Source organism: Crotalus tigris, unplaced genomic scaffold (genome assembly GCF_016545835.1).
Source record: "Crotalus tigris isolate CLP2741 ecotype Arizona unplaced genomic scaffold, ASM1654583v1 scf7180000017690.20705106771:4171800, whole genome shotgun sequence".
In the NCBI taxonomy this organism is placed as follows: domain Eukaryota; kingdom Metazoa; phylum Chordata; class Lepidosauria; order Squamata; family Viperidae; genus Crotalus; species Crotalus tigris.
In genome coordinates this window covers 2,582,667-2,606,635 of record NW_024096569.1, presented here as the reverse complement: position 1 = coordinate 2,606,635, position 23,969 = coordinate 2,582,667, and the positions used below count along the sequence as shown (strand labels likewise).

Below are 23,969 nucleotides of genomic sequence, written 5' to 3'. Positions count from 1 at the left end.
GTAGTACCATTCCACTGGTTAACTTACATAGGTTCTCTTGTATTTTAACCAGTCTTCTTTCTTTCTCTCTTTCTTTCAAACATATTGCCAATTATTTGCCATCATCTGGCTATTTTAATTGGGGTCCAGCAAATGGAGGCAAGAGCTCCAGCCAACTTTGGGTATCACCTCAAGCTCTGAACAGGAGGAAGAGGAGGAGGAGGAGGAGGAGGAGCCAAGCGTGGGATTCTGGGAGATGTAGGCTCCACCCGGGAAGAGGGCCTTAGAGTGCAGGGCAGCAGAACTACAGGGCCCAGCATTCCAAGGGAAAAAAAGGCGGGAAAAATGGACTGAGGGGAGAAAAAACTCTTGGCCTCTGAGGGGAGATGGAGAGAGAGAGAGAAAGAGAGAGAGAGAATATCTTGTTCTGAGGGAAAAAGTGGTTCTGGCTTTCTGGAAGATTATCCGAATCAAAGCCTCACAAATGCCCTGAGGGGTGTCAGGGGGTTTGGGCCCGGCAGGCCGGTCATCAGAGGAGAGGGACAGAAGGAGCCGGTCATCGGCCAGTGTCTCCTTCGAGGGTGAGCGCTACATATGCAGCAGAGGAGAGCTGGGATATTATGGGATGAGAAACTCCTGGAGCTGTTTCTGTGGGAAGCTTAAAGGGGCCAAGGTTGAGAAACGCTGCTTTAAACAATCCCAGCTCTCTCACTGTATGTGTGTGTTTTGTGTATATGGTAGTCTGCATGGATTCCTCCCATTGCCTACCTCTGTTGAATTGTGACATTGCCTCATTTCAGCATCTGTCTGTCTTATCTATCTATCTATCTATCTATCTATCTATCTATCTATCTATCTATCTATCTATCTATCTATCTATCTTTCTTTCTTTCTTTCTTTCTCTCTCTATCTAACATCTATCTATCTAACATCTATCTATCTATCTATCTATCTATCTATCTATCTATCTATCTATCTATCATTTCCATGCACCATTCAACCCATCAAAAAATTGAACTAGAAAAAAAGGCAAGATGGACCTAAGAAAAAGATCTCATTTCAGCATCTGTCTATCTATCTATCTATCTATCTATCTATCTATCTATCTATCTATCTATCTATCTATCTATCTATCTACTCTCTCTTTCTATATCTATCTATCTACCTACCTACCTACCTATTCATTCATTCAATTTCTATGCCACATATCTGCCTTTCAAGATGACTCTGGATGGCTTGAAAGCACTTGGAAGTGCTCCAAACAATTTGGAAGACACTTGCCATCTCTTCCTGCCTCATCCTCTTCTCCAAAGCTAAATTTCTGTTGCTGAAGACGGAGATTTTTTTGCCAAATTCTTTTGTTGAATGAATCACACGTTAAAGTAACAGGTCGCAAATTCTGACTTTCTTTACAAGTCTAGCCCATTGATTTGTTAAAATTGGGAATTCCAACTCTTTGTTGGTAGTTTCTTCCTATTCAATATATGCATTAGTGCACGCACATACACACACACACACACACACAAATACAAGTACACAAACACATGTATGCATCAAGTAACAACATGATGAACATTTTATTATCAAGTAATTTAGCTTGAGACCAAAACTTTAATTATAAAACAAATACTTTGAGGCATACTCTTCTTTCATTTTTCAATTTATTTCCAGTATTATATTTAAGTTTGAAGAAAAAATCAAACAGTCATAATATTTGTAACACCAATATTCAAAGCTGTAATTAATACTGATAAAATATCTACAGTACCTACCTACCTATTTATCACCTCCATGCACCATTCAACCCATCAAAAAAACGGAAAGAGAAAAAAAAGTAAGGTGGACCTAAGAAAAAGGAAAACCTGTATCTCTGGGAAAATGAGAAAGGGGTTATTAGCCAAGAGACTCAGCTAGTATTCAAAGCAAAATATCCCAAAGGACATTTCCCACGGCTTCAAACAAACATGGACAGGAACAGATCAACAAGGAAAAAGCCTTGGATCTTCTCTCTCACCTGAGAGTCAGAAGTGAAACTCCAAAGGATGAAGGCGAGTTCCTATGAGCTGGCAGATTCAAGAGAAATTTCAGTGTGGAAAAGGGCCTCTAAACTAGATCTCATGGCAGTTGTTTGTATTAGATCTATCCAGTATACAGAAAAAAGTTGTTGAAAGCTGTAACAAAAATCTTCCCAGCAGGCTCAAGTCTAGATAGATCTGAGACTTGTAGGAGAGGGTGGGGCCAAAGATTTCCCCCTTTTTGATGGACTTTCTCTTCTGCCATAAACTGAAGTACCTCATCATTTCTTCACAGGTCATGTGCATGTCTAAGCCTAGTAAGAGACTGCACCAAGAGAGTTGTTTTGTTTTCCTCCAATCAAGTTTATATACAGTGGCCCCTCTTCTTCCTCTTCTCTAAGATGGTTCTTCTGAGTGGAGAAGTCCTGAACATTGCTGTAGGTGGCCTCAGAGTCCGGGGGAAACTAAGGGAAAGAGAGCACATTGTTCAAACATTCAGTTTGCCTGCAGCTCAAAAACCAATGAAGAACAAGGGATTTCTCCATCATTTTGCAGCATTTTTAGAAATAAATAAGGTTGACTGGTCTTCTAGAAAGATTGCCAAGCCCATCAAAGAAAAGAAGGATTGACTTTTGGCATCAGACCTGACCTGGTCTGGTTTTCTGATTCTGATGGTGATGAGAGACTCCTGAGAAATCCGCAAGGACATTCCTCTAAAACCTTGCCTGCAACACTTGATTAGAGGAATCTTTGATGGCTTCTAAGATACTTAGTTTTCTTAAATATATCTTTCTCTTCACATTTTTCTGCGAATTTCAAGGCCATTTAATTTTACGGCCAACACATAATTTGTTAAACTGAAAGCCATAAGGAGAATTATTATTTCCTATTTTTAAAGGAATATCCAGGGGTACTAAAATGCCTAAATTCTTTGGTTGAAACCAAGTAAATGAAGAATCGGAGAATAGGTGTTGACCAGAGATCAAAACAAATGGGATTATGAGAGGTAAATCCTGCTTGAATTTAAGATTTAAGTTCACTATCTACCAAGATTGCACCAATATGCTTCAGGCCTCTAAAGCCCATCTATATCATTCTTGTTTGTAGACAACCATAGTTGGGTGATTCCAGAGGACACTGTAAGTTATTGGTGAGGATTCCATAAACCTAGTATCACTCTCCAGTGTGATAGACCTTCCCTGTAGACCAGGGGTCTTCAAACTTGGCCCTTTTATGACTTCTGGACTTCAACTTCCAGAATTCCTTAGCCAGGCATGCTGGCTGAGGAATTCTGGGAGTTGAAGTCCACAAGTCATAAAAAGGGCCAAGTTTGAAGACCCCTGCTGTAGACACTAATTAAAGTCACCCATGAATTCCACCAGCTACCTTGACTGATGAGGGTGTTGCTGCTTGAGGCTCCATCACTGAAAGATGATTTTTCTCTTTCTTTTCCATTAGTTGAAATTGTTCCTGTGATTGAGATGCTTCCATGGCAGCAATAAAAAGGAAAAAAAACCATGAAGCTACTTTCCACCATCCTTACATATCATCTTCCCATCCCTCTCATTTCCAGTTCTGCTTTTCCTTTCCTGCTTCCCCGGTGGATCTCTCAATCAACATATCCAATTACAAGAGCAACCTCTGATAAGGGAACCCTCGAACCCAAATCCTTCACTTACTGCTCTTTTGCTTCCAGCAATAAAAGGCAATTGGAACCAGCAGAATTAGAAAAAGAATCCATCTCCGGGCAAATCTCCAAACAGAATATAAACCTTGGGTCCAAACTGGTATGACTAGAAAAGAAGGAGGATGATTTTATGTTACTTGGCAGAATATTTTTACCCTGTCCTGTTCTTGAAAGTTTAGATCCTATATCATCTAAAATTGAAATCGTCACCTCTTATATTAGTCTCAATTCTAAACTTTTCACGGTCTTCTTCGTGGAATTAGCTTAGCAATCTCACAGAAGCCAATTGCCTTTCTTTAGATCTTTCTTCGGCCATCCTAGTCTAGCCTATCGTGGTGGTCTCAAGATTTAACCACATCCAACATTCCCCTAACTGGCTCACCTGTCATGTTTATCCCCTGGCTCCAAGAAGACATGAACCATCGGTTGCTTCTCCTTTCTTCATAACTGCAAGCAAATTCCCCTCTATGGTTGAACGAGGCATGTAGGATTCTCAAAGAGGCACTTTGAACACGATCTGTGGGTTCACTGGAGGGTTCCAGAAGACCTTTTTCCCTGGAGGTGATCTCCATCCCATCCTTGTAGAAATAGAAGATCTTCTCTGCGTTGCCTCCTTCCACTGAGCAGAGGAAGACCAAAGGGTCACCTTCCTTCACCTTCTGGGACAACGGATCCACCTTCAGCAGTGGGGAAGGAAGTTCATCTGCAAGAAAAGTTCAAAAAGAACATATTAATGTCTCCATTAAAGCAGGGGAAATCTTGGAAATCATCCATAGTATCCCCTTGAATCTAACGTACCATTTCTATGAGACAAAGCAATGATATTTCAGAGAATGGAGATTAAGATGGGAAATAAGGAAGGAGAATGCTGTAGTTTGGGGTGAAAATAATACATAAACTGCCCCTTTTCATACAAGAGAGACTAGATCAAGCAATCATTATGGTGGCCCTGCTTGTCTGGTTCACTGGATTAATTTTTGAAAGTTTTATTGTGCATTTGCATAGGTTGAGTATTAGAACTGCCTTTGATGTGAATATTTCTGGGCAATGAGGATCCATCTTACCAACAACTGAGAAGACCAGATGGTTACTTTCAGGGTAATCAGACCATCCCCCAGATGATTCCCTGATCTTGCATTTACATATAATCTTTATTTGGTTAGTGGTCAGATTTTCAGTGCTGAAATTGAAGGTATTGTTAGGGAGAGGGTGATCTCCAACTAATTTGCCAGATTGATCTTTACAGTAGAAAAAGAACTTATGGGATCCCTCAGGACTCTGTGATGCGACTCCCTCAGGGAGGGAGCAATTTAAGGGAATCTCTTCTCCTTTAATAATAAAGCTGTATGGAAGAGACGAGGATAGCGTGGGGGCTGATTGAGTTGAATCTGTCTGTGAACCTGAGGAAAGAAAGAGAAGACATTGAGACTTTTCTTCTGATGTCCTCCTGGAACCAAATCTCTAGACCAGAACATCCACCGAATTTCCAGAATGGCTCCCATCCATAATCTACTCTGAGATTCTTTGATCCACTGCTTCCTCTTACAAGGACAGGAGTTGGACAAAAAGGGACTGACACTGCAAATAACCCACAATACTCAGCTTCGTTTTATACTGCTTTACATATACTTTGCTATATACTGCTTTGGTAAGGCCACACTTGGAATCCTGTATCCAGTTTTGGTCCCCACGGTAGAAAAAAGATGTTGAGACTCTAGAAAGAGTGCAGAGAAGAGCAACAAAGATGATCAGGGGACTGGAGGCTAAAATATATAAGGAATGGTTGGTGGAATTGGGCATGTCTAGTTTAATCAAGAGAAGGACGAGGGGGGACAGGATAGCAGTCTTCCAGTATCTCAGGGGCTGCCCCAAAGAAGAGGGAGTCAAGCTATTCTCCAAAGCACCTGAAGGCAGGACAACAAGCAACGGATGGAAACTAGCCAAAGAGAGAAGCAACCTGGAATTAAGGAGAAATTTTCCTAACAGTTAGACCAATTAAGCAGTAGAACCACCTGCCTCCAGAAGTTGTGAATGCTCCAACACTAGAAGTTTTCAAGAAGAGATTAGACAACCATTTGTAGGGTTTCCTGCCTGAGCAGGGGGTTGGACTAGAAGCACTCCGAGGTCCCGTCCAGCTCTGTTATTCAGTTTATTCTGTTTCTCGGGTGATCGGTTAGTGAGGGCTCATTTATCGTGTTATTTTCAATTCTGAAACCTGAGCCTTGTGACAGTGAACTCTAGCAATAAGGGAACTTTCTTACCAACAATCAAGATCTCCCTGGAATTACTAGAAGGATAAGAGTAGAATTTTATTTCATTGAGGTATTTTGAACTGCAATTGCAAATAAGCTTCTTGGTTCCATTCAGATGTGCGATGCTGATATTCCATGTATTTTCTTGATGAGCTTTTTTCAGGATGGAAGAACCTGATTCATTTTTACAATGGAAAATGAAAAGAAGTGGCTGATATCTGTCTGGAACGGAACATATCAAGGTCATCCGCTCTCCTTGAGCAAAGACGCTGTATGGAGGAGACAAGAAGAGTCTCGTAGTTGCCAGAGATGAATCTATCCACGAACCTGTGAAAGAGATAAAAACCACATAGGCCTTCTTTTTTCATCCTCTCTTGTCAGCTAGATAAGGGGTAGATAAGGGTCAATAGCACTCAGGGGAGATTGGGCTGAGCTTTCTTGTGGCTACGTAGGGTTTCTAGGCTGATAACCTTTTTAACTCCCCTCCAGAGTCTGCCCTTCCTTCTCCTGCTTCTCCTACTCTCTGTCCTTCACAAGAAGCAACAATCAAAGTCTACATTTGTGTGGCCAGAGAAAAACTCTACACAAGTCTCGGTCTTACCTGCTCCCAGGTTCACCCACAAAAGAACTGAAAGAGAAAAGAAACGAAAGTGGCTTAAACAGAACACACAAACACACATACAAAAAAACCCCTCAAGATCTCTGTGCAAAACTGGCAGTTTCCATTTCTGTAATGGGGCTTCCTAGAATGTAGAAGAGACAAGACAAAGAAAAGCAAGAAAAGCAAAATGGAGGACTGAAGACGAAGGGCTTACGCCATGAGACCTTGAATACGGGACTAAAACCCAGTCTATTTAGAGGGAAAAGAAGATTGATTTTACATTTCATATAAACGGGACCCTTTTTAAAAGAAACATCCTGACTTCAGGACGGAGATAAAAAAATATCTTGATGTCCCATAGATTAAATTCACGTCAATTAAAGTGGTCACTTTGAGCCAAAGATGCTTTTTTTTTTAAGGAGGCAACTGGACTCTCTTGTTTTTCTTTGAAGACGTTTCGCTTCTCCTCCAAGAATGGTGCGAGAGGATGAATGGATTTCCAGAAAATATTGCAGACTACAGGAACCATTTGTGCTTTAGTTTCATGACCCAAACTAGACAACATCAGGACTAGCACAGATGATGGAGGAGGAGGAGGAGGAGGAGGAGGAGGAGGAAGAAAGGATGCAGGTGTATTGTCATCTTGGGCACAGGGAAAGAAGAATAATTAGTTTTAGAAGCGAGAGAGGAAGAAGAAGGAGGTCCCAAACCTATTATCCAAGTGATGGTCTCCATCTTCAGGTTTCCTGGGAAGGAGGTGTTGTTGGTATCCGTTGCTCTCTTCTTCCTTCCCCAGGGAGATGAAGAGCTGCAACTTCTCTCGAGTCAGTCCTCCAACTCAACGGCCAAGGGAGGAACTGCGTCATCCCCACCGAGGACATCACACCCACGCCCTCCCAGCCCAGGACGCAGCTCGGCCCCACGGCCTCCTTCACCACACCAAAGCCTTTCTCTCTGCAGCAGAGAACTTCCCCCGTCCTCCTGAGCTCTCTTGTGCCCAAAGAGAATGAAAAATAGAATAAAACAAATGAAATCAAATAAAAATAGCCATCCGGTGAGGTGGAGGTGTGAAAGCCAAGAAGCCACGTTGTTCTGCTCTTTTGCAAGGTTTGACACCCCACCCCACCTCTCTGTGTGTCTGACCTGATCAGCTGCGTTGCTCGTCCTCAGCCACGCATTTCCCGTAGCGGAGCCACAGACAGACAGAATAAAGCAAATGATCATCCGTTAACTAGAAAAAATTTAGTTCTGATACATAGCAGTTCCCCTAAAATACTTCTCAAAATCATGGCTTGTGTCTAAAATGCCAGAACTATTATCCTAATTGTTTTTTCAATTTGTAACATTTTATTAGATTATAAAGTAAAATACAAAAATACAAAAAGAAAGAGCAGGACATGGTGGGGAGGGACAAGGAAGAGAAAAGTAAGGGGAAGAAGGGAAAAAAGGAAAAAAGAGGCATTGACTTCCAATTTCTTCTATTGTCGTAAAATGAAGCATTAACAACAAACCTTCATTTTTTTATTTTTCCAAAGTGGAAAAGCCCAACAGTCATAAGTGTGGAAAACAGTCATAGGTCACCCTCAACCTCTTTTTTGTGGTATGCTGACCAGAATTGGCTGCAGTGTTCCAGGTGTGGTCTTACTAGGTCTTTACAAAGCAGTAATAGGACTTCTCGTGATCTTGATTCTATGCCTCTGTTTATACCACCCAGGATTTCAGAGACTTGACCAACAAAGACACATTTTGCTGCAATCATGGATGATTTTTCTGCCTTCCTTTGGATTGAAACACAATGTCACTATACAATATCCCCTCTTCTTCCCGTTGTGTAGGATGGTTCTTCCTTGTTGCTCCAGGAGGAGACGGAGCGAAGGAGTCCCGGAGGCAGCTGTAGGTGACCTCAGAGGCCTGGGGAAAGTGAGGGAATGAGAAGACATTGCTCAGTCTACCTGCAGGCGAGGAACCCATTGAGAACCTGGGAGTTCTCCATAATTTCACAGCATTTTTAGAAATAAATAACCTTGACCCATCTGTTACGGCCTAGAAAGATTGCCAGCCCATCAAGGAAAAGAAGGACTGTCCTTCCGCATCAGACGTGACCGATTCTGAGATGCTCCTGAGAAACCTACAGGGCCGATCCCCTAAAACTTTGCATCCAGTACTTGATTAGAGGAACCTTCAATGGCTTTTAAGATACTTAGTTTTTGAAATATTTCTTTTTGTTTGCTTCAAGGCCCTTCAATTTCTTGGCCAAGACATGATTTGTGGAACTGGAGGCCATGAAGAGAATTATTCTACTTCTCCATTTTTAAAGGAAAGATCTAGTACTTCAAAAACTCCTAAATACTGTTTTTGAAACCCAGCAGGCCAAGAAACGTAGAGCAGATGTTCAGAGAGATCAAGACAAATGGATTTATGGAAAGCATATTCTGCCTGAATGGAAGAATTAAAGTTCGGAAGCTCTAAATCCTTTCTGCTTCGTTCCTGTTTCATCATGAGAGTTGGGTAACTCCAGAGGACACCATCAATAGTGGGGATTAAAACTGGGTTTCCCTCCCCAATGTAAACAGACCTTCCCTGCAGACACTGATTAAGGTCACCCATGAATCCCAACAGTTACCTTGACAGGAGTGAGTGTAGCTGCAGTTGCTGCTTGGGGCTCCATCACTGCAAGATCATTTCCTTCCTCCTTCTTTTTTGGAAGCTGAGAGTGTTCCTGGGATGGTGACACTGCCAAGGCAGGAATGAAAATAAAAAGGAAGATGAAATTGCTTCTTTCTATCACCCTCGTGTATAGTGTTCTCCCTCTCACATCCAGGCCTGGCTCTCCTTTCCTACCTCCCCCGTAGGATCTCTCTGTCCACAGTTGGAACCACAAGGAGCAACCTCTGACTCCAGGTAAGGATCCCTTGAACCTCAATCACATCACTTACTGCTCTTTTTTTTTCCAGCAATAAAAGGCAAAGGGAACCAGCGGGATTAGAAGAAGCATCGCCATCCAGGAATATCTCCAAATAGGATCTGAATCTTGGGCCCAAACTGATTTGAGTAACAAACAAGAAGGAAGACTTAGTATTTCTTGTAGAACATCTTAACCTGCCCTGTTCTTCAAAGTTTAGATTCTGTTAAATCGACAAATGAAACAAACCCCCATTGTTTTTTTTATTTAGCTCGGTTACCAATTTTTCATGGACCTCCCCGTGGAGCTAGTTAACAATCCCAGAAAAGCCATTTACCTTTCTCCGGGACTTCCTTTGTCCTTCCTAGTCTGGCCTATCATGGTGGTCTCAAGATTTAACCACATCCAACATTCCCCTATCTGGCTCACCTGTCATGTTTATCCCCTGGCTCCAAGAAGACATGAGCCATCGGTTACTTCTCCTTTCTTCATAACGGCAAGCAAATTCCCCTCTGTGCTTGAACGACGCATGTAGGATTCTCAAAGAGGCACTTTGAACACGATCTGTGGGTTCACTGGAGGGTTCCAGAAGACCTTCTTCCCCGGAGGTGATCTCCATCCCATCCTTGTAGAAATGGAAGATCTTCTCTGCGTTGCCTTCTTCCACTGAGCAGAGGAAGACCAAAGGGTCACCTTCCTTCACCTTCTGGGACAACGGATCCACCTTCAGCAGCGGGGAAGGAAGTTCATCTGCAAGAAAAGTTCACAAGGAACATATTGTCTGCATTAAAGCAGGGGAGTCGTCAGAACCAAAATATTCCATTTTGGAGATATTTTTCCCATTGAAGGAAAGTCCTCCTGACTATTTTCTTAGAGGAGGTGTTATTTGTTTAATGGTGGGTCTGCTTGTTTGGTTCACTGGATTAATTTTTGAACTGTTTATTGTGCATTTTCATAGGTTGAGTATTAGAACTGCCTTTGATGTTAATATTTCCGGGCAATGAGGATCCATCTTACCAACAACTGAGAAGACCATCTGGTTACTTTCAAGAGAAGAAGACCATCCCCCAGATGATTCCCTGATCTTGCATTTACATATAATCTTCATTTGGTCAGGGGTCAGATATTCAGTCCTAGCATTGAAAGTATTGTTAGGGAGATTTTGATCATCAACTAGTTTGCCAGATTGATCTTTACAGTGGAAAAAGAACATATGGGATCCCTGTGACATGATTCCCTCAGGGAGGGAGCAATTCAAGGGAATATCTTCTCCTTTAATAATCAAGCTGTATGGAAGAGACGAGGACAGCGTGGGGGCTGATCGAGATGAATCTGTCTGTGAACCTGAGGAAAGAAAGAGAAGACATTGAGACTTTCCTTCTGATCTCCTGGAATCAAATCTCTACACCAGAACATTCACCTCGATTCCCAGAAGGGTTCCCATCCATAATCTACTCTGAGAATCCTTGACCCACTGCTTCCTCTTGGAAGGACAGGAGTTGGACAAAAAGGGACCGACGCTGCAAATGAGAGGTTCTCCTACCCTTCATGGCTTGGATGAAGGTCCGTCCCAGATTACATTCCTCCCCGATCTTTTAGGACTGTCTTCCTTTCTGCTCTCCTTGCTCTCTAGACCACAGGTCCCCACCTTTTCTGGGTTGGCAGCCTGGAGAGAAAGGGTGGAGCAAGCAGATTTCTGCGTGCATGCGCAAAAAGGGCTGCTAGTTCCTTCACGCATGTGCAAATGGGGCTAAAAGCAGCTGTGCGGTGGCACTAACACCCACGCACATGTGCAAATGGGGCCATCAGCGCCCATGTGACTGCTAGTACAAGTGGGAGGAGGAGTGTACGTGAATATGTGCACACACCGGTGAGCTATTCTCATGGCCTAGTGGCCAGCAGGCTACGGACCAGTAGTGGGTTGCAACAAACAGGTTGGGGACCCTTGTTGTAGACACCTCTCCATCTGATTGGCTCAAAGTCACCCAGCCAGTTGTCATGGTTAAGACAAGACTAGAACTCATTGTCTCCCACTTTCCAGCCTGATAACTTAACCACCATTCACTAGTAGAGAAGGGGATGAGGTTCCTTTGTGCATTTATGCTTTTCTTTGGGCATTATAGTATTTTGTGTCAGGCGCAAAACACCAGTTCACAAGTGAACATCCAATTAAGTTCATTTATTGCTAAAAGCCTGTGAATAGGAACCTTGTCAGCTAGATAGTCAACAGCACTCAAGGGAGATTGGGCTGAATTTGCTTGTGGCTACATAGGGATTGTAGGCTGATATCCTTTTTAATTCCCCCTCCAGATTCTGCCCTTCCTTCTTCTGCTTCTCCTACTCTCTCTCCTTCACAAGAAGCAACAATCACAGTCCACCTTTATATGCTCCAGAAAAACTACACAAGTATTGGTCTTACCTGCTCCCAGGTTCACCCACAAAAGAACTGAGAGAAAAGAAACGAAAGTGGCTTAAACAGAACACACAGACACACACAAAATACCCCCAAGATCTCTGTGAAAAATTGGCAGTTTCCATTTCCGTAATGGGGCTTCCCAGATTGTAGATGAGAGAAGCTGAAAAAAAAACAAGAAAAACAAAATGGAGGACTGAGGAGGAAGACCTTATGCCATGACACCTTGAATACGGGACTAAAAACCGGTATATTTTGAGGGAAAAGAAGATTGGTTTTACATTTCATATAAACGGGACCCTTTTTAAAAGAAACATCCTGACTTCAGGACGGAGATAAAAAAATATCTCGATGACCCATAGATTAAATTCACGTAAATTAAAGTGGTCACTTTGAGCCAAAGACTCAAACTGGACTCTCCTGTTTTTCTTTGAAGACGTTTCGCTTCTCCTCCAAGAATGGTGCGAGAGGATGAACAGATTTCCAGAAAATATTGCAGACTACAGGAACCATTTGTGCTTCAGTTTCATGACCCAAACGAGGTAACATCATCAGTGCATCAGGACTAGCACCAATGATGTTACCTGGTTTCAGTAATGAAACGCCTGCAAGAAAACCACCAAGCTCAGAGAGCAGCCAGGATCCCTCGTTTCCATCCTGAGCTGCAAATATTCTCCTTTATAGGTAGAATTCAGCTTGATATAACAGGAGACTGTTAGTGGTGAAAGGAAACCAGCCCCCCAAAGACACAACGGCTGGGAACCATCAAAGCTGACCAGCCAGAGCGTAGAACAACTCAAGGAAGCAGTGCAAGATCGGAAGAGGTGGAGAGACCTGGCCAACAGAATCACACAGAGTCAGACATAACCACATGCATATACATCTTGAACATTATTGTAAAAGAAAAACAAGAAAAACAAAATGGAGGACTGAGAGAGGAGAGACCTGGCCAACAGAATCACACAGAGCCACACACGACCAAATGCATACTTCATGAGCATCACTGGAACAGAAAGCAACAGAAATTTGTCATCAAGATAAATTTCCTTGCTTGCAAAAGGGCTGCACAATACTTTCCTATGTGACATTTTGTGACTTCTACCTAGGAGATTGATCCAAACAATAACTCTGAAGGAAGAAGGAAGTGCTGAATTTTTGAGATGGAAGAAGGAGAAGGAGAAGATCTTGAGCACAGGGAAAGAAGAATAATTAGATTTAGAAGCGAGGGAGGAAGAAGAAGGAGGTACCAAACCTGTTATCCAAGTGATGGTCTCCATCTTCAGGATTCCTGGGAAGGAGATGTTGTTGCTTCATTCTACGGCAATAGAGGAAATCGGAAGTCAATGCCTCTTTTTTTCTTTTTCCCTTCTTCCCCTTACTTTTCTCTTACTTGTCACTGCCCACCGTGTCCTGATCTTTGTTTTTGTATTTTTGTATTTTACTTTATAATCTAATAAAATTGAAAAAAACAACTAGGATAATCGTTCTGGCATTTTAGACACAAGCCACGATTTTCAGAAGTGTTTTAGGGGAACTGCTATGTATCAGAACTAAATTTTTTTCTAATTAACTGGTTATCATTTGCTATATTCTGTCTGTCTGTGGCTCCGCTACGGGAAATGCGTGGCCTAGGACGAGCAACGCAGCTGATCAGGTCAGACACCCAGAGAGGTGGGGTGGGGTGTCAGTCCTTGCAAAAGAGCAGAAGAACATGGCTTCTTGGCTTTCACACCTCCACCTCACCGGATGGCTATTTTTATTTGATTTCATTTGTTTTATTCTATTTTTCATTCTCTTTGGGCACAAGAGAGCTCAGGAGGACGGGGGAAGTTCTCTGCTGCAGAGAGAAAGGCTTTGGTGTGGTGAAGGAGGCCGGGGGGGGGGGGGCGAGCTGCGTCCTGGGCTGGGAGGGTGTGGGTGTGAGGTCCTCGGTGGGGATGACGCAGTTCCTCCCTTGGCCGTTGAGTTGGAGGACTGACTCGAGAGAAGTTGCAGGTCTTCATCTCTCTGGGGAAGGAAGAAGAGAGCGACGGAGACCAACAACACCTCCTTCCCAGGAATCCTGAAGATGGAGACCATCACTTGGATAACAGGTTTGGGACCTCCTTCTTCTTCCTCCCTCGCTTCTAAATCTAATTATTATAAAACTATTCTTCTTTCCCTGTGCCCAAGATCATGGTACACCTGCATCCTTTCCTCCTCTTCCTCCTCCTCCTCCTCCTCCTCCTCCTCCTCCTCCTCCTCCTCCTCCTCCTCCTTCATCATCTGTGCTAGTCCTGATGTTACCTAGTTTGGGTCATGAACCTGAAGCACAAATGGTTCCTGTAGTCTTCAATATTTTCTGGAAATCCGTTCATCCTCTCGCACCATTCTTGGAGGAGAAGTGAAACGTCTTCGAAGAAAAACAAGAGAGTCTAGTTGCCTCCTGAAAAAAAGCATCTTTGGCTCAAAGTGACCGCTTTAATTGACATGAATTTAATCTATGGGTCATCAAGATATTTTTTTATCTCCATCCTAAAGTCAGGATGTTTCTTTTAAAAAGGGTCCCGTTTATATGAAATATAAAATCAATCTTCTTTTCCCTCAAAATATACCAGTTTTTAATCCCATTTTCAAGGTCTCACTGCGTAAGGTTTTCCTCTTCAGTCCTCCATTTTGCTTTTCTTGCTTTTCTTCGGCTTCTCTCGTCTATATTCTGGGAAGCCCCATTACGGAAATGGAAACTGCCAGTTTTTCACAGAGATCTTGAGGTTTTGTGTGTGTGTGTGTGTTTGTGTGTGTGTATCTGTGTTCTGTTTAAGCCACTTTCCTTTCTTTTCTCTTCTAGTTCTTTGGTGGGTGAACCTGGGAGCAGGTAAGACTGATACTTGTGTAGTTTTTCTTTGACCACACAAAGGTAGACTGTGATTGTTGTTTCTTGTGAAGGAGAGAGAGAGTAGGAGAAGTAGGAGAAGGAAGGGCAGAATCTGGAGGGGGAGTTAAAAAGGCTATCAGCCTTGAAACTCTATGTAGCAACAAGCAAACTCAGCCCAATCTCCCTTGAGTGCTATTGATCCTTATCCAACCCTTATCTAACTGACAAGATTCCTATGCACAGGCTTTTAGCAATAAATCAACTGAATTGGACGTTCACCTGTGGACTAGTCTTTTGCGCCTGACACAAAATACTATAACGCCCAAAGAAAAACATAAATGCAAAAGGGAACTTTATCCCCTCATTTTCTTATCTTCTTTTTGCTTCAATGTGGGCAAAGTCCCATTGCCAGAGAGACAGTCTGGCCTAGTGGTTAAGGTATCAGGCTGGAAAGTGGGAGACAATGAGTTCTAGTCCATGAAAACTGGCTGAGTGACTTTGAGCCAATCAAATGGAGAGGTGTCTACAACAGGGGTCCCCAACCGGTGAGCCGCAGCACACTACTGGTCCGTAGCCTGCTGGCCATTGGGCTGTGAAGATAGCTGGCCGGTGTTTGCACATGTGCAAGCACACTCCCCCCTCACTGGTGCTAGCAGTCACATGGGCACTGGTGGCCCTATTTGCACATGTGGATGGTTTTGGCCCCACTGCACAGCCACTAGTAGCCCCATTTGCACATTTGTGCAGGCACTAGCAGCCCTTTTTGCGCATGCATGCACAAATTTCCTTGATCCTCCCTTTCCCTCTGGGCCACCAACCCGGAAAGGGTGGGGACCTGTGGTCTACAAAGCAAAGAGAACAGAAAGGAAGACAGTCCTAAAGATCAGGGAGGGATGAAATCTCGGATCCAAGCAATGAAGGGTAGGAGAACCCTTCATTTGCAGCATCGGTCCCTTTTTGTCCAACTCCTGTCCTTGTAAGAGGAAGCAGTGGGTCAAGGATTCTCAGAGTAGATTATGGATGGGAGCCATTCTGGAAATTGGGTGGATGTTCTGGTCTAGAGATTTGGTTCCAGGAGGAGATCAGAAGGAAAGTCTCAATGTCTTCCCTTTCTTTCCTCAGGTTCACAGACAGATTCATCTCGATCAGCCCCCAGGCTGTCCTCGTCTCTTCCATACAGCTTCATTATTAAAGGAGAAGAGATTCCCTTGAATTGCTCCCTCCCTGAGGGAGTCGCGTCACGGAGTCCTGAGGGATCCCATTGGTTCTTTTTCTACTGTACAGATCAACCCAAGCTAATAATTGATGATCAAAATCTCCCTAACAATACCTTCAATGCCAGGACTGAAAATCTGACCCCTTACCAAATAAAGATTATATGTAAATGCAGGATCAGGGAATCATCTGGGAGATGGTCTGATTACCCTGAAAGTAACCATCTGGTCTTCTCAGTTGTTGGTAAGATGGATTCTCATTGCCCGGAAATATTCACATCAAAGGCAGTTTTAATACTCAACCTATGGAAACGCACAATAAACCTTTCAAAAAATCAATCAAGTGAACCAAACAAGCAGACCCACCATTAAATAAATAACGCCTCCTCTAAGAAAATGGTCAGGAGGACTTTCTTTTAGTGGGAAAAATATCTCCCAAATGGAATATTGAGGTTGTGACGACTCCCCTGCTTTAATGGAGACATTAATATGTTCTTTGTGCACCTTTCTTGCAGGTGAACTTCCTTCTCCGCTGCTGAAGGTGGATCCATTGTCTCAGGTGGTGAAGGAAGGTGACCCTTTGTTCTTCCTCTGCTCAGTGGAAGGAGGCAACGCAGAGAAGATCTTCCATTTCTACAAGGATGGGATGGAGATCACCCCCAGGGAAGAAGGTCTTCTGGAACCCTCCAGTGAACCCACATATCGTGTTCAAAATGCCTCTTTGAGAATCCTACATGCGTCGTTCAATCACAGAGGGGAATTTGCTTGCAGTTATGAAGAAAGGAGAAGCAACCAATGGCTCATGTCTTCCTGGAGCCAGGGTTTAAACATCACAGGTCAGCCAGAGAGGGGAATGTTGGATGTGGTTAAATCTTGAGACCACCATGATAGGCTAGACGAGGAAGGACAAAGAAAGACCTGGAGAAAAGCAAATGGCTTTTCTGGGATTGTTAACCAGCTCCACAGGGAAGTCCATGAAAAATCGGGAACCGAGCTTGATAAAAAAGGTGGGGTGTTTCATTTGTCAATTTAACAGAATCTAAACTTTGAAGAATAGGGCAGGTTAAGATGTTCTGCAAGGAATACTAAATCATCCTTCTTCTTTGTTACTCAAACCAGTTTGGGCCCAAGATTCAGATCCTATTTGGAGATATTCCTGGATGGCGATGCTTCTTGTAATCCCGCTAGTTCCCTTTGCCTTTTATTGCTGGAAAAAAAAGAGCAGTAAGTGACATTAGTGGGGTTCAAGGGATCCTTACCTGGAGTCAGAGGTTGCTCCTTGTGGTTGCAACTGTGGACAGAGAGATCCTACAGGGAGGCAGGAAAGGAGAGCCAGGCCTGGAGGTGAGAGGGAGGAGAACGCAATGCACGAGGGTGATAGAGCCGAGGTGGCGCAGCAGTTAGAGTGCAGTACTACAGGCCACTTTAGCTGACTGTGTTCAGCAGGTCGGCAGTTCAAATCTCACTGGCTCAAGGTTCACTCAGCCTTTCATCCTTCCGAGGTAGGTAAAATGAGGACCCAGATTGTTGGAGGCAATGTATATATATAATATACATTGCTTATTGGTGTACATCGCTTAGAGAGTGCTTGCACTTAAAGCGATATATAAGTCTCATAAATAAATACAAAGAAGCAATTTCATCTTCCTTTTTATTTTCATTCCTGCCTTGGAAGCGTCACCATCCCAGGAACACTCCCAGCTTCCAAAAAAGAAGGAGGAAGGAAAAGATCTTGCAGTGATGGAGCCTCAAGCAGCAACAGCAGCTACACCCACACCTGTCAAGATAGCTGGTGGGATTCATGGGTGACCTTAATCAGTGTCTGCAGGGAAGGTCTGTTTACATTGGGGAGGGAAACCCAGTTTTATCCCCACTATTGATGGTGTCCTCTGGAGTCACCCAACTGTCATGATGAAACAGGAATGAAGCAGATGGGATTTAGAGCTTCCGAACTTTAATTCTTCCCTTCAGGCAAAATATGCTTTCCATAAATCCATTTATCTTGATCTCTCTGAACATCTGCTCTACGTTTCTTGGCCTGCTGGGTTTCAAAAACAGAATTTAGGAGTTTTTGAAGTACTAGGTCTTTCTTTCAAAAATGGGGAAGTAGAATAATTCTCTTGGTGGCCTTCAGTTTCACAAATCATGTATTGGCCAAGAAATTGAAGAGCCTTGAAGCCCACACAAACAGAAAGAAATATTTCGAAAACTAAGTATCTTAAAAGCCGTTGAAGGTTCCTCTAATCAAGTACTGGATGCAAAGTTTTAGGGGATGGGCCCTGTAGGTTTCTCAGGAGCATCTCAGAATCGGTCACGTCTGATGCGGAAGGACAGTCCTTCTTTTCCTTGATGGGCTGGCAATCTTTCTAGGCCGTAACAGATGGGTCAAGGTTATTTATTTCTAAAAATGCTGTGAAATTATGGAGAAATCCCAGGTTCTCGATGGGTTCCTCGCCTGCAGGCAGACTGAGCAATGTCTTCTCATTCCCTCACTTTCCCCAGGCCTCTGAGGTCACCTACAGCTGCCTCCGGGACGCCTTCGCTCCGTCTCCTCCTGGACTAACAAGGAAGAACCGTCCTACAAAACGGGAAGAAGAGGGGATATTGTATAGTGACATCGTGTTTCAACCCAAAGGAAGGCAGAAAAATCACCCCCTGATTGCAGCAAACTGTGTTTTTGTTGGTCAAGTCTCTTAAATCCTGGGTGGTATAAACAGAGGCATAGAATCAAGATCACGAGAAGTCCTATTACCGCTTTGTAAAGCCCTAGCAAGACCACACCTAGAATACTGCAGCCAATTCTGGTCACCATACTACAAAAAAGAGGTTAAGAGTGACCTATGACTGTTTTCCACACTTACGACCATTGGGTTTACCCCAGTTTGAAAAAGTAAAAAAATGAAGGTTCGTTGTTAATGCTTCATTCTATGGAAATAGAGGAAATCGGAAGTCAATGCCTCTTTTTTTCTTTTTCCCTTCTTCCCCTTACTTTTCTCTTCCTTGTCCCTCCCCACCGTGTCCTGATCTTTGTTTTCGAATTTTTGTATTTTACTTTATAATCTAATAAAATGTTACAAATTGAAAAAAACATTAGGATAATCGTTCTGGTGTTTTAGACACAAGCCACGATTTTCAGAAGTGTTTTAGGGGAACTGCTATGTATCAGAACTAATTTTTTTTCTAATTAACTGGTTATCATTTGCTTTATTCTGTCTGTCTGTGGCTCCGCTACGGGAAATGCGTGGCTGAGGACGAGCAACGCAGCTGATCAGGTGAGACAGACAGAGAGGTGGGGTGGGGTGTCAGACCTTGCAAAAGAGCAGAACAACATGGCTTCTTGGCTTTCACACCTCCACCTCACCGGATGGCTATTTTTATTTGATTTCATTGGTTTTATTCTATTTTTCATTCTCTTTGGGCACAAGAGAGCTCAGGAGGACGGGGGAAGTTCTCTGCTGCAGAGAGAAAGGCTTTGGTGTGGTGAAGGAGGCCGGGGGGCCGAGCTGCGTCCTGGGCTGGGAGGGCGTGGGTGTGATGTCCTCGGTGGGGATGACGCAGTTCCTCCCTTGGCGGTTGAGTTGGAGGACTGACTCGAGAGAAGTTGCAGCTCTTCATCTCTCTGGGGAAGGAAGAAGAGAGCGACGGAGACCAACAACATCTCCTTCCCAGGAATCCTGAAGATGGAGACCATCACTTGGATAACAGGTTTGGAACCTCCTTCTTCTTCCTCCCTCGCTTCTAAATTTAATTATTCTTCTTTCCCTGGGCCCAAGATTGTCATCTTCTTCTTCTTCTTCTTCTTCTTCTTCTTCTTCTTCTTCTTCTTCTTCTTCTTCTTCTTCTTCTTCTTCTTCTTCTTCTTCTTCTTCTTCTTCTTCTTCTTCTTCTTCTTCTTCTTCTTCTTCTTCTTCTTCTTCTTCTTCTTCTTCTTCTTCTTCTTCTTCTTCTTCTTCTTCTTCTTCTTCTTCTTCTTCTTCTTCTCCTTCTCCTTCTCCTTCTCCTTCTCCTTCTCCTTCTCCTTCTCCTCCTTCTTCTTTTTCTTCCATCTCAAAAATTCAGCACTTCTTTCTTCCTTCAGAGTTATTGTTTGGATCAATATCCTCCTACCTAGGTAGAAGTCACAAAATGTCACATAGGAAAGTATTGTGAAGTGCAGCCCTTTTGCAAGGAAGGAAATTTATCTTGACGACAAACGTCTGTCGCTTTCTGTTACAATGATGCTCAAGATGTATACGCATGTGCTTGTGTCTGACTCTGTGTGATTCTGTTGGCCAGATCTCTCCACCTCTTCCCTTCTTGCACTTCTTCCTTGAGTTGGTCTACGCTCTGGCTGGTCAGCTTTGATGGTGCCAACCGTTGTGTCTTTGGGGGGGCTGGTTTCCTTTCACCACTAACAGTCTCCTGTTATATCAAGCTGAATTCTACCTATAAAAGAGAATATTTACAGCTCAGAATGGAAACGAGGGATCCTGGCTGCTCTCTGAGCTTGGTGGTTTTCTTGCAGGCGTTTCATTACTGAAACAAGGTAACATCATCTGTGATAATCCTGATGCAGTGATGATGTTACCTCATTTGGGTCATGAAACTGAAGCACAAATGGTTCCTGTAGTCCGTAATATTTTCTGAAAATCCATTCATCCTCTCGCACCATTCTTGGAGGAGAAGCAAAACGTCTTCAAAGAAAAACAAGAGAGTCCAGTTACCTCCTGGAAAAAAAAGCACCTTTGGCTCAAAGAGACTGCTTTAATTCATGTGAATTTAATCTATCAGTCATCAAGATATTTTTTTATCTCCATCCTGAAGTCAGGATGTTTCTTTTAAAAAGGGTCCCGTTTATATGAAATGTAAAATCAATCTTCTTTTCCCTCAAAATATAGCGGTTTTTAGTCCCGTTTTCAAGATCTCACGATATAAGGCCTTCCTCCTCAGTCCTCCATTTTGCTTTTCTTGCTTTTCCTCAGCTTGTCTCATTTACAATCATTCCGGTTTTGCACAGATCTTGAGGGTTTTTTTTTTGTGTGAGTGTGTGTCTGTGTGTTCTGTTTAAGCTACTTTCATTTCTTTTCTCTTCCAGTTCTTTTGTGGGTGAACCTGGGAGAAGGTAAGACTGATACTTGTGTAGTTTTTCTGTGACCACACAAAGGTAGACTGTGATTGCTGCTTCTTGTGAAGGAGAGAGAGTAGGAGAAGTAGGAGAAGGAAGGGCAGAATCTGGAGGGGGAGTTAAAAAGGTTATCAGCCTAGAAACCCTACGTAGCCACAAGCAAACTCAGCCCAATCCCCTTGAATGCTATTGACCCTTATCCAACCCTTATCTAGCTGACAAGATTCCTATGCACAAGCTTTTAGCAATAAATGAACTGAACTGGACGTTCACCTGTAGATTAGTCTTTTGCGCCTGACACAAAATACTATAACGCCCAAAGAAAAACATAAATGAAAAAGGGAACCTTATCCCCTCATTTTCTTATCTTCTTTTTGCTTCGATGTGGGCAAAGTCCCATTGCCAGAGAGCCAGTCTGGCCTAGTGGTTAAGGTATCAGGCTGGAAAGTGGGAGACAATGAGTTCTAGTCCATGAAAACTGGCTGAGTGACTTTGTGACAATCAAATGGAGAGGTGTCTACAACAGGGGTCCCCAACCTGTGAGCCGCAGCACACTACTGGTCCGTAGCCTACAGGCCACCCGGCTGTGAGGGTAGCTGGCCGGTGTTTGCACATGTTCAAGTACACCCCCCCCGATGGTGCTAGCAGTCACATGGCTACTGGGGCCCCATTTGCACAGATGCGTGGGTGTTAGTGCCGCCGCACAGCCGCTAGTAGCCGCATTTGCACATTCGTGCAGACACTAGCAGCCCTTTTTGCACAAGCACGCACAATTTTCCTTGTTCCTCCCTTTCCCTCTGGGCCACCAACTCGGAAAGGGTGGGGACCTGTGGTCTACAAAGCAAAGAGAGCAGAAAGGAAGACAGTCCTAAAAGATCAGGGAGGGATGAAATCTCAGATGGACCTTCATCCAAGCCATGAAGGGTAGGAGAACCTTTCATTTGCTGTGTCGGTCCCTTTTTGTCCAACTCCTGTCCTTGTAAGAGGAAGCAGTGGGTCAAGGATTCTCAGAGTAGATTATGGATGGGAGCCATTCTGGAAATTGGGTGGATGTTCTTTTTTAGAGATTTGGTTCCAGGAGGAGATCAGAAGGAAAGTCTCAATGTCTTCTCTTTGTTTCCTCAGGTTCACAGACAGATTCATCTCGATCAGCCCCCAGGCTGTCCTCGTCTCTTCCATACAGCTTTATTATTAAAGGAGAAGAGATTCCCTTGAATTGCTTCTTCCCTGAGGGAGTCACGTCACGGAGTCCTGAGGGATCCCATATATTCTTATTCTACTGTAAAGATCAATATGGCGAATCAGTTGGAGATCACCCTCTCTCTAACAATACCTTCAATCTCAGGACTGAAAATCTGACTCCTTACCAGATAAAAATTATATGTAAATGCAAGATCAGGCAATCATCTAGGGGATGGTCTGATTACCCTGAAAGTAACCAGCTGGTCTTCTCAGTTGTTGGTAAGATGGATACTCATTGCCCAGAAATATTCACATCAAAGGCAGATTTAATACTCAACCTATGAAAATGCACAATAAACAGTTCAAAAATCAATCCAGTGAACCAAACAAGCAGACCCACCATTAAACAAATAACCCCTCCTCTAAGAAAATGGTCAGGAGGACTTTCCTTCAAGGGGAAAAATATCTCCCAAATGGAATATTTTGGTGGTGATGACTCCCCTGCTTTAATGGAGACAGTAATATGTTCCTTGTGAACCTTTCTTGCAGGTGAACTTCCTTCCCCGCTGCTGAAGGTGGATCCGTTGTCCCAGAAGGTGAAGGAAGGTGACCCTTTGGTCTTCCTCTGCTCAGTGGAAGGAGGCAACGCAGAGAAGATCTTCCATTTCTACAAGGATGGGATGGAGATCACCTCCCAGGAAGAAGGTCTTCTGGAACGCTCCAGTGAACCCACAAATCGTGTTCAAAATGCCTCTTTGAGAATCTTACATGCGTACATCAATCACAGAGGGGAATTTGCTTGCCGTTATGAAGAACGGAGAAGCAACCGATGGCTCATGTCTTCTTGGAGCCAGGGGATAAACATGACAGGTGAGCCCGTTAGGGGAATGTTGGCTGTGTTTAAATCTTGAGACCACCATGATAGGCTAGACGAGGAAGGACAAAGAAAGACCTGGAGAAAGGCAAATGGCTTTTGTGGGATTGTTAACTAGCTACACAGGGAAGTCCATGAAAAATCGGGAACTGAGCTTGATAAAAAAGGGGAGGTTGTTTCATTTGTTGATTTAACAGAATCTAAACTTTGAAGAATAGGGCAGGTTAAGATGTTCTGCAAGGAATACTAAATCACCCTTCTTCTTTGTTACTCAAACCAGTTTGGGCCCAAGATTCAGATCCTATTTGGAGATATTCCTGGATGGCGATGCTTCTTGTAATCCTGCTGGTTCCCTTTGCCTTTTATTGCTGGAAAAAAAAGAGCAGTAAGTGATGTGATTGAGGTTCAAGGGAGCCTTACCTGGAGTAAGAGGTTGCTCCTTGTGGTTGCAACCGTTGAATGAGAGATCCTACGGGGAGGCAGAAAAGGAGAGCCAGGCCTGGAGATGAGAGGGAGGAGAACGCAATACACGAGGGTGATAGAAAGAAGCAATTTCATCTTCCTTTTTATTTTCATTCCTGCCTTGGAAGCGTCACCATCCCAGGAACACTCTCAGCTACCAAAAAAGAAGGAGGAAGGAAATGATCTTGCAGTGATGGAGCCGCAAGCAGCAACTGCAGCTACACCCACACCTGTCAAGGTAGCTGGTGGGATTCATGGGTGACCTTAATCAGTGTTTGCAGGGAAGGTCTGTTTACGTTGTGGAGGGAAACCCAGTTTTAATCCCCACTATTGATGGTGTCCTCTGGAGTCACCCAAATGTCATGAGGAAACAGGAACGAAGCAGATGGGATTTAGAGCTTCCGAACTTTAATTCTTCCCTTCAGGCAAA

General features: G+C 43.5%; 2 protein-coding genes across 2 annotated transcripts; one reads left to right on the top strand and one right to left on the bottom strand.

Annotated features, from left to right (window-relative positions):
* Positions 1-1,637: 1,637 nt before the first annotated feature.
* Positions 1,638-10,472, bottom strand: LOC120305648. The gene is made up of 8 exons (XM_039337825.1): positions 10,454-10,472; positions 10,013-10,186; positions 6,535-6,561; positions 5,943-6,107; positions 4,064-4,384; positions 3,674-3,787; positions 3,381-3,478; positions 1,638-2,458 (listed from the first exon to the last, which is right to left on the bottom strand). The coding sequence occupies exons 1-8, from the start codon at positions 10,470-10,472 to the stop codon at positions 2,309-2,311; spliced, it is 1,068 nt and encodes a 355-aa protein (XP_039193759.1). The 3' UTR covers positions 1,638-2,308.
* An 8,996-nt stretch (positions 10,473-19,468) lies between these two features.
* LOC120305647 lies at positions 19,469-23,114 on the top strand. The gene is made up of 4 exons (XM_039337824.1): positions 19,469-19,622; positions 20,992-21,018; positions 22,147-22,482; positions 22,753-23,114. Exons 1-4 carry the CDS (start codon positions 19,598-19,600, stop codon positions 23,112-23,114), a joined length of 750 nt encoding a protein of 249 aa, XP_039193758.1. The 5' UTR covers positions 19,469-19,597.
* The last annotated feature ends 855 nt before the right edge of the window (positions 23,115-23,969 follow it).